A 10339-nucleotide genomic window follows, 5' to 3' on the forward strand; every position below is an offset into this window, starting at 1 on the left:
CTCTACGTGCAGGAACAACACTGCTGTCACGTGATCTCCTCACCTCCAGCGGTCATGCCTCTCTGAACACCACTGAAGTGGAAGTGGTGTCTGCTGAGGCTGAAAGCTAGCATGCATATGTGATGTTGTCTCAATCGTGGCATGAATTTGTTGGCGGGTGCAGCTGGTGTTAAGGACTTGTGACCTCAGAATAATATAGAGATGTTGGTCTCTTATTTTGCTGCACCTGTGATGATATACAATGGACCTGAAGATGGAGGTCTGAAGTCCAGCTGGCCATTTGAACTGTCGTCTGTTTATTCTGGTGGTGCACCACAGTGCAATGGCTGCCCCTATTGACTGACCTTCACCTCTTTTTCTTACTTGCACCACTGTCTGTAAGGAGTGACCCCGAGACACCTGGACCATCAAAGTGAATCTGCACACATGAACTGATGTCTGGTTTGTCAAACCATTATCACAAAGTCACAGATATACCTGTACTTGTTCTGTCAAGGCAAGATTATCATTTATTGACTGGCACTCTATGTGCGACCCAGTTCGGAGGAAAGCCTCTAATACAGTCAACGTTCCATGGCTACAATCAAAAGGCACTCACATTGAAATTCGGCCAGCAATTACCATACATCATTTATGTTTCTATATATAAACACACGCTTTCTCTCTCTCTCTCTTGCTCTATCTCTTCCACACACACATACTCACTGGTATATTGTGTTCTTTACCACAGAGTGGTAAAGAACACAATAGACCAGTTAACTATTGAACAGAAAACAGTATATGTAGCTATCGCTCCTCTAGATGGAAAAAACTGTCCCATCTTTGATCGCATTTCCCTTTTATCTGCACTAGCACGTAAACAGTCCATCAAACGTGAGCACCACTGCCATTGTGGATCCCAATTTATGGTGAGCTGGAACTCACCATCATCTTTGATTTTGAGTCAGCGTTTTGAATTTAAAGTTATTAGAGACAACATATAATGACATATTTGGCCCACGGACCTTGAGTTTGACACACATGCTTCAAAAGAAATGCGTCGAACGGAAGTGTCGGAGGCAACCATGATGTGAGTGTAGGCCTGCAGGGGCCAAATGTGCTTCAGCACAGAACAACTGGTCCTAGAGTGAGTGTTCACCCTAAACCCAGGTTAGGCATTTAAGTGTCCAAACGCTCCACACTATATACTGGCTCTGCGATGAACCACAGGGTGAAAAAAAACAACAAAAAAAAAACAAAACAAATATTTTAACATGTGCCTAAAGCTGTCACTTTTACAGATTAACATGAACTTGAGGCTCCAGATCTGGTGTAAACACCATTCTTATTTCAGCCTCATGTGTAATTCACCGCCAACTCCACATCATGACACTAGAAACAGTCTGTTTCTTTCTCAATAAAGTACAAACATAATTCTGCTGTGCGTCTTTGATTAAATACCCTTTACATGGCTTAGTGTTCGGCAGTCGCATAATAATAATAATAATAATAAGCGCCCCACATTAAAGAAATGCAGTCCTCATTCTAGCGTGTTTCTTACTTTGCCATGAGGATTTGCGTTGCAGTCAGCGCCTCGGTGACTTAAGGAGAGCAGAGCAACTTTCACTCCAACATAAAAAACATCCAGGAGGAGCGAGGGGTGCGCGTGGTGACGTCACTGCTCGTACAGAGACAGAAGTGTTCAGATGTGACAGTCTGTTTAAGTTACCAGCTCCACCAGCACCATGGACGCGTCCTGGGCGTCCGCTCCGAAGTCCGCGCGCAGCAGAGATGGACGGTTCCCCTGTGACCGAGCGAGACTGTGGTGCGTGCTGGTGGGACGTGTGACCGAAAAGTGCGCGACTTCCACCGTGATCCGGAGATTTCCGTCTGCGCAGCGACTTAAACAATCGAAATAGGACGCGATCAAGTGGAAAACCATGAACTGTCTATTTACGCGGAGAGATGGCATGTGTGCTCCTCTTCCATCGACTCTCTCCGCACTCGAACCGGCTCACGAAAACCACCATCTGCCTGCTCTCGCTGCTCCTTTCCTACCTCTGCTACTGTGCGCTTTCCCCCGCCGACACCTTCATGCAGATGGTCGCTGATTCGACTCCGAGTTGCCTGCGCGCCCTGGAGGATGGAGGTGCCGTGCGTCTGCGCACAGCTTGCGCCGTTCCATTGCAAGTATCCGGACCCAAAGCTGACCAAAGACCCGCTACCCTCCTGGTGGTGAGGAACGACTCCTCCGGGGGTAATTTCAAGTTTGGCAATAAAAAGTTACCGAGTGCCATCATCGTGGGTGTGAAGAAAGGAGGGACCAGAGCAGTTCTGGAGTTCATCAGGATCCACCCCGATGTGAGAGCCGCTGGTACCGAGACGCACTTCTTCGACAGGAACTATAACAGGGGTTTGGACTGGTACAGGTAAGTTCAGTGTCAGTCAGTGGGAAGAGCATTTGATTCTGTAAGATACAGTCATTGATTTTTATTTTTATTTTTATTTTTTGTGTGTAATTCAGCTCTTTTTTTGTCAGTCAAAACGCGCATGGAAGGTCCACAGATTTATCTGGCAGAGCATATATGATCCAGCACCACACACTCGTCACAGAAACAGTCACCTGACAATGATGACCCGTGTACAACACACTGTGATGTGCTGCAAATCCAGACACATTTCTATAAATCTTTAAAACTTGAGTTTCAGTAACTCGTCTGAGCCTTGCCCATCCATTACCCTGTCAGTAGTGCTCTGGCTTCCTTCACTTGCACCTCACACTGACACCTAAAGACCAGGAGCCTCCAACCGGAGCTGCACTTAACACAGAGTAATTAACGTCATGAAGCAGGTGGTCATAATGAAGTGGTTACTGATGTGTGGGTTGGGGGTGATTTTAACGTGCAGTTAAAAATTTGGGCTTGAACCATGAATTGCTGGGGATTTGTGAAATGGGTGTGATGTGTTGGTGACACTCATGTTGTTCATTGACACATGGAGAGTTTGGAGAAACACAAGCAGACGAAGCCGCCGATATGTACCTTAAATTAATTTAATTTAGGACCTTGGTCAGCACTTGAGCCATGAGAGAAACAGTGACTACTACTGCAACTGGTGTTTATCACATTTCAAATTCATGTGACAGCAATATGAGATCCTACTGTTTAACGGAAATCAAACATAAACATCTGTCACATCTGCCTGTTCACAGACAGAGACAGCTCAAGTGCTTTCTTATGTGCAGCAGGCACCGACAGTGAAAGTGAAAGTGAGGATGCAGAGCTGCTGTTTTGATAAGCCGTTCCATTTTTCAATTGAACACGGAATTGCTGGCTACTTGGATGGACCACCAGAGTGAACCCACAAATTGAGTATATATATATATATATATATATATATATATATATATATATATATATATATATATATATATATATATATATATATATATATATATATATATATATATATATATAAGCACCACAAGTAAAAACGCCCTACTCTTGGCGTCTGCTCTTACCGCTTCATTGTCCCTGTCTCATTAAAATCACAGCAGCCATATGTGCTCAATCACACATACACAATGTTTGCAGATGACTTAGACACTTGCTAAAAAGATGTCGCCTGTACCCTGAAATTTCCTTGTAATAAGTAACTCATATCACTGTATATCCACTTGGAAAGACATACTAACTAGGAATACATGACAGTCGCAGTCCTTTAGCAACGTCTCTTGAGTGTTAACCTTTTAGCATGGGTCATTTGCACATGTTTATTACTCACAAACTTTGAGCAAATCGGACCCTGACTTGCTTGGTCAGTATGGAAAGTCTTGGCATCACAATGGTCCTGATCCTCCTGGTTATTTTGTGGACTTGGTGGATTTTTTTTTTTTTTCACGCCTGCTCAAGAGCATCGCACATGAAGAACGTGATGTGAGCGCCAAAACAAGAACAAGACAAACTAGCTTTTAAGTGGTATTTCAAATAGCATCATTTTGGATAAATGTCCATAAAAATCTCATTTTATCTTCCTTATTCATTCCTGACTTTCCTCTATACCAGTCTGCTCCTCTGTCATTCATCCATTCTTCCATCTATTGAGCACTTTCTCCATCACTCCCTGGAGAGAGCTATAAAGGTTTATTTATCTCCCTAAACGTCAACTATGTTTCATGCAACACACATTCTCACATCATCACAGCGACTCTTAGCTGGAAGACTGGTTTGGTCTGAGACAACGTTCATCTTGATCATTATAGTCTTCCCTTGGCTGGCGATAGACACTCGTGCAGCAGAGCTCTGCCAGTGAACATCCAGCATAACCACTGGATTTGTCATCGGCTCCACTCTCTCGCACGTCCTAAAAGCCAAGTGTTGAAGCAGTGTTGATTATCAAAGTCAATCCTTCAAGACGTCCGGCCTGAAACAAGGTGTTGCTCCATCACGATTTATCTCTCGGAGTCTGGCCTGTGTCATACACATCCGCCGAGCCTCTCCATGACACTTTCATCTCCGTAATTGTTTAAAACCTCATTTCATTTCACATTTCACAGGCGTCTACATTTCATGTTAATGATTGTCTGTCAGGTTGCAGGGTGTTGGATGTGTGTCAGCAGCACTTTTAAACAAATACGAGAGAAAAGCTTCTTCGCTAATTGGCACTCTTCACAAAAGTTGGCAGCAGAAGCCTGTTTTTTTTTCTTCTTCTTCTTCTTCTCGCAGTCGTGATGCGCACAATTGCTCATTAACCTGCTTTGATTGTCACCTGTCATTTGCGTGGAGTAAAGGTCAGACATCAGCGGAACCGCTGGACCGAGGAGGAAAGCTTGGCGTCCACGCTGCTAAAGGCCAAATGCTGTGTATCAAATAACAGAGAGAGAACAATGAGCCAGGCCTCTGCATCAAACCAGAGTTAGGTAAAAGTAGCATTTGGATCCAGTCGATCGTGATCAACCCGTCATCGGATTTTAGGGAGTCGTGATGGGAAATGCTGAAGGGAAATTCAATGATGCTCCTGTGCGTGACCAAGTTCTATCGCAATACTGCCACCGCTTTCTTGGAGAATATTGACCATTGTTTTCCCTCACTGAAAAGTTGGTGGTGTCTCTGAATCAATGCAAGTGGCACCGGTTTATGGTTTCTAAACAAACCCTTTGATTTGGTGCCATGTTCCCTTCAGTCCGTCACAAGGTCAGTGGACAGCCTGTCAGGCGATTTGCCTGTTCACAGATTGGGGAAGGTTCTGCGGAACCAAAGGCTGTTTGTTTTCCCATCAGGGCTGAAGTCACTACGACTCCAAGGTTAAGTCAAGTTTGGAATACAAGAAATTGTTGTTGCTGAGATTGAATGGAATATTGAGAGCATTAAAAGAATCACTGTATCATCTGCATACATCAATAGTGGTGGTCAATGTTTGGTTGAGTCATGAAGGTGCCATACACTGTTAGAAACCACTGTGATGTCATCAGATGACACCTCTCGAAATACTTTTAAAACTGGTAATACTGTTTCCATTGACAGTTGCAAATGGGAGACATCGCTATACGTTTGTCATTCTGAGCTTTAAACCCAAGACATCGTCTGTCATCAGGCAACCAGTGCACCGTGCAATGAATCCAGAGTGAATCCAGGGAATGTTGTTGTTTGTAGTGAGGATGTCCGATACTGATGTTTGGATGAAACACATCATTTCTGGAAACAATCATTTTACGAAGTTACTTTCCACCAAAACTAGTTTTAGTCCTCGAATCTTTGGGACAAATCGGACTCCACAAATCGTAAAGATATTAAAATAAAATAAAAAATAAAATAAAAAATGTCATGACTCCTGCACAATATTGGACTACATTTAAAGTTTTTTTTCCCACTTTTACCCTGTGTAAAGTAGTTTCAGACTGACACTCAGTCTCCGTTTAAGACTCATCCATCACTTGGGCTATGAAAGTCTTTAAATTTTGAACTTGGCTCATTCGACCCAGTGTTTTTATATGAGTGACCAAGAATATGCAGATTAAATAGGTACAAAAATTAAAGCAGCTTCTGCTGAATAAAAGTTAGCCCTCTCATAAAGTGGACCAAATGAGGCTCAAACACAGATGCTGACTCAGCTGGTGTGACCCTCTTTAATTATTATCCTTGTACTGTACGTGTGTGTAAGAGGGAAAGTTTTCTGAATGGAAACGTTATGGCAACGTATACGTTTCATCTTCTTGTCGATGGCATGATACAGGACCATCTAGTGTCTTCGCTGGTGTGCTGAAGCTGCAGCAAGGATTCAGTGATGAAGGATGAAGTCCTGGTCCTGCTTCAAGTGCATTACATGACAAATCGCAAATATGGCAAAAATCTTCCAACTGACATGTTGTTTGGTTGCAAGTCGGTAGGTAGGAATCAAAGGTATCCGCTTGTGGAATGTGTCCATGTGACGCCTCATGCCCTGGATCATACATATGCTGTACCTCTGTTTGAATGATAAATAATAATTTGTGATTTATTTGCTCATTCGAATACCTCATTATTTGGACTGCGCGTGGTTCCGACTCTATCGTCACAGCGGAATCTGACTGCTAGGGCAGATGCTAAAGGCACTAAACCATCGAAGGTAGACGACAGCAAACATGAGCTGACATCTTGAAGCACTTACTGTGAGCCAGTAGAGCTTGTCCCGCCTGCAGGCTCTCACTGGAGCGACAAGCATTGTAAGTTTGCTACTACATATCACACAAAACCTCAATCAACTGTTGCTGCCGTTTGAAAAGCATTAAAAATGTCAAATTCACAGACATCATATGTGAGATCTATGGCATATTTGGAGCATTTTTTGTTAGGTGAGGTCCCATGAGGTGGAGGTAGATGGGCGTGTCTTCCCCATGGTACGTTCCCTTTTCCAAGGAAGTTGGAGCTGGGAAGTGATGTCACTGCCAAAGTCAGCCCAATGTGTTTACCAAAGTCAGAAGTTGACCACGCTATATATATATATATATACTCAATTTTGCAGGAGGTCCACATGCTGTTGACACTGCAAGTGGATAATTTGGACTGCTAACTTGGAAAAATCTGAATGAACTTTTGCACCACACAAGATACATTTACACATTTATCGCAAGAAATGTCTGTCTAATTTTGATTTTAAAATCACTTGTTTATGGAGCTTTGCCATGTCCAGTTGATGGAAATCGCTCCTAAACTTCCTGTCCAGGCTGCTCTGCCTGGTGCTGCCACCCGAGCTTGTCATGTACAATAGTTTGTAGTTAATCCTCAGTCTGTTGCTACCAGCTCGTAGTCCCCTCCAGATTTGATGTCAAACTGTCACCATGCTCACCGCTGATACTGATACAGTTCGGCAAGGATGACGATGGCATCAACTCTTTTTGGAAGAACTTCCCAACAGGTTTTAGCTGATATGTCAGAAACAAAATAGCGCCCTGCACATCTGCATCCCTTCCTAGAACATTTCCTCCCCCTCATGTTCAAGCGTGTCTTGTGTTTATAGATGTCCTACTTGACTGAGCTGGAAGTGAGTCAACGGAGTCTATATGTGTTCTGTTTGTGCTCATGGTGATTTATTACTCTGGAAGTGATGCACAGGAGAGCTGTCGGCCAGACGAGTCTCTAGTGACAACAGGCCGCGACGACTTTGCTTCACTGGCCCTATTATCATTTCCATCCAGGGACTGGGTTCAGGACCAAACCGGAGCTTCTTCGTTTGCTGGCTCTGCAGCTCACTCGTCGAATGTGTGTTTTTTTTTAATAGGGCATGAGAGTGCGACTGTTCTCGAGCAGTTCTGAGTCTTTTAAATGAAGGTTTCTATGAAAGAAAAAGTGAAACATCTGGTGTGAATGTAAATGAGGAGCTTCTTTTGAGTCTAATTGAAATATTTATGGTGCTTCTTTTCATTCAGGGGTTTGATGCCACGGACTCTTGAAAGCCAAATCACGATGGAGAAGACGCCAAGCTACTTTGTTACAAAAGAGACGCCCCATAGAATCTCCACCATGTCTCCAGACACCAAGCTGATCGTGGTGGTGCGCGACCCCGTCACCAGAGCAATATCGGACTACACTCAGACTTTGACCAAAACTCCGGACCTGCCCAGCTTCCAGGAGCTGGCCTTCAGAAACCAGACGCTGGGTGTCGTGGACACCTCTTGGAACGCCATTCGGATCGGCCTGTACGCCCTGCACCTGGAGAACTGGCTCCGCTACTTCCCGTTGACTCAAATTCATTTTGTTAGCGGGGAGCGGCTCATCACGGACCCGGCCGGGGAGTTGGCGCGGGTGCAGGACTTCCTCGGCTTAAAACGCATAGTCACAGATAAGCATTTTTATTTCAACCGCACCAAAGGCTTCCCCTGTCTGAAGAAGCCCGAGAGGAGCGGGTCGCCCCGCTGCCTGGGCAAGTCAAAGGGCCGGACCCACGTGCAGATCGACAGAGACGCCATCGAGCAGCTCCGCGACTTCTACAGGCCCTATAATGTCAAGTTCTACGAAATGGTGGGCCACGATTTTAAGTGGGAGTAGACCAGTGCACAGCGAGGATTTCGCTTGAAGTCATTCATCAGCAAGGAGGAAGATGTTGCTCGCAGCTGTCTCCGGAGGATTTGCAAGTGACGCAGCACACCTTTTTCTCCAATGTGACTAATGAACTGGGAACTCTCAATGACATTGCTTAGGCACTTGTAACGATGTGTTTGCAGCCAGCGCCGGCGCTTGATCTGGTCCCATAATATGCAATCATTTCCCTTTAGAGGCTTTGTGACTGCTTTCCTCAACTTGCTGACCATTTCACAAAGACGGGGGAAACTCCAGGAAATAGGATTAGTTCCTCTTAAACCTGCTTTACTAATCACGGCAGAGTTTGAAAGCAAGACCTTGGAAAATGTCAGTGGAGTCTTCAGGGAGAGCAGAATTAAGCTTCAGTGCTGTCATGCTAAATCTGAAATTTAAAGCCATAACGCAAGTCTGAGCCACCCTAATATTATTTTCTGTGGGTCTCATCAGTTTTTTTCTATGCAGGGTGAAAAAGCTTCTCTGACATTCTTACCAGCATGAAACCTTCAGCACGTTTTCCTGTGCCAGAGAATACATCTTCTATTTATCCTGGACTAATATTTCATCATCGCTGTCTTCTCCGAACATCTTTCATTTACCACTGTATATTCACATGGACACTGCTGAACATGGAGCGTTTCACAGCACTGTGATGACCTAAATCATATTAATGGCTCTTCCGGAAAAAAAAAAAAATAAAGAAAAGAATGATGCAATGCAATATCCCTGGTACAGCAATCGAAGCTGCTCTGATGTAATAAACTGAGCTGAATTTAGTTTCAATATTTCTTAGGAAAAATGAGGCCTGTCGTTACAGTGTTACAAAAAAAGCGAAGATTCTGGTTATTATTTGGAATTTACAGTCATTACCATGGATCATGGACATGATATTTCTTAAGCATTATAAGAAAAAAGTCTTAGCTGTGAAAACTATCTAGACAAGTGTGAGGATTATTTTACACTGTGGCATCAAAGACATTTTCCCATATTCCTCACATGGGCTGAATTTTCAACAAAATCCTCCAAAGTTAATTGTATTCCGAGAGGTTTGTTGTGAGCCGGGGTTCTGCAGTGTGGATGTGTGGGTGTAAGCGGAAGGAATTTCAATCGCTTTTCAAAGACAAAGGAGGAAACACCTGACTGTGGCAGGTTATCAAACAGAAGGGCCGGGTGGCACATGATTGCTGGGAAAAGTTTGGATTTGCTTCGCTGATGTGCATACTAAGGCGGTGCAAACTGGAAGACAAAAAAACACCAGTCATTCAGCTGATGATGGGGGCAAATGAACGGCAGTTGTGTGAGTGACATCTGTATTTTCCAAAGTATATGAAACGCCTCAATACTCACAGGTTAGTTTGTCATGTAATGAGGCAATAAATGTGTCACTTCCTGTAATATATGAACGTTAAAAAATGTTTCTTTATTTTGGTTTGAATTGTTGTAGTGACATAATTCATATGAGAAATTATAATAAATCATGACTTTATCGTGTTTGTTGGTGATTAAGAACGTATCCACGTTGTTGCCACAGCTGCTCATGGGTTGAAGCCATTTCTTCCAGTGGCAGGACTCAATGGGTCCATGGGATTGAGCACATCACCACAGTATCACTGTTTCTTCTCAAAAAGCTGAAATAGGCAGGCCTGGTTTTGAGGCACAATCAACCAAACTTCTCCGTCTCTCACTCTTTCTGACTCTGCTGGAGCGCAGTATACGGTGCAACGTCCACACAGAGACCAGACCAGTCTGCTTCACCGCCAGAATGCAGCCCTCCTGAGGATTTGTCAATGTTTTTGGAGGAAGAAGAG

General features: G+C 43.9%; 1 protein-coding gene across 1 annotated transcript; it reads left to right on the plus strand.

The window, feature by feature from the left end:
* Positions 1–1730: 1730 nt before the first annotated feature.
* Positions 1731–9929, plus strand: LOC128758921 (heparan sulfate glucosamine 3-O-sulfotransferase 2-like). Its single transcript, XM_053865407.1, has 2 exons — positions 1731–2408; positions 7883–9929. Exons 1-2 carry the CDS (start codon positions 1945–1947, stop codon positions 8499–8501), a joined length of 1083 nt encoding a protein of 360 aa, XP_053721382.1. The 5' UTR covers positions 1731–1944; the 3' UTR covers positions 8502–9929.
* Positions 9930–10339: the final 410 nt, after the last annotated feature.

The sequence above is a fragment of the Synchiropus splendidus genome, chromosome 5 (genome assembly GCF_027744825.2).
Source record: "Synchiropus splendidus isolate RoL2022-P1 chromosome 5, RoL_Sspl_1.0, whole genome shotgun sequence".
In the NCBI taxonomy this organism is placed as follows: Eukaryota; Metazoa; Chordata; class Actinopteri; order Syngnathiformes; family Callionymidae; genus Synchiropus; species Synchiropus splendidus.

Excerpts from the sequence above, each read along its gene's own strand:
- LOC128758921 (XM_053865407.1), top strand. The coding sequence starts at position 1,945 with ATGGCATGTGTGCTCCTCTTCCATCGACTCTCTCCGCACTCGAACCGG. Across the intron at positions 2,409-7,882 it reads AGGGGTTTGGACTGGTACAG|GGGTTTGATGCCACGGACTC; the intron begins GTAAGTTCAGTG and ends CTTTTCATTCAG.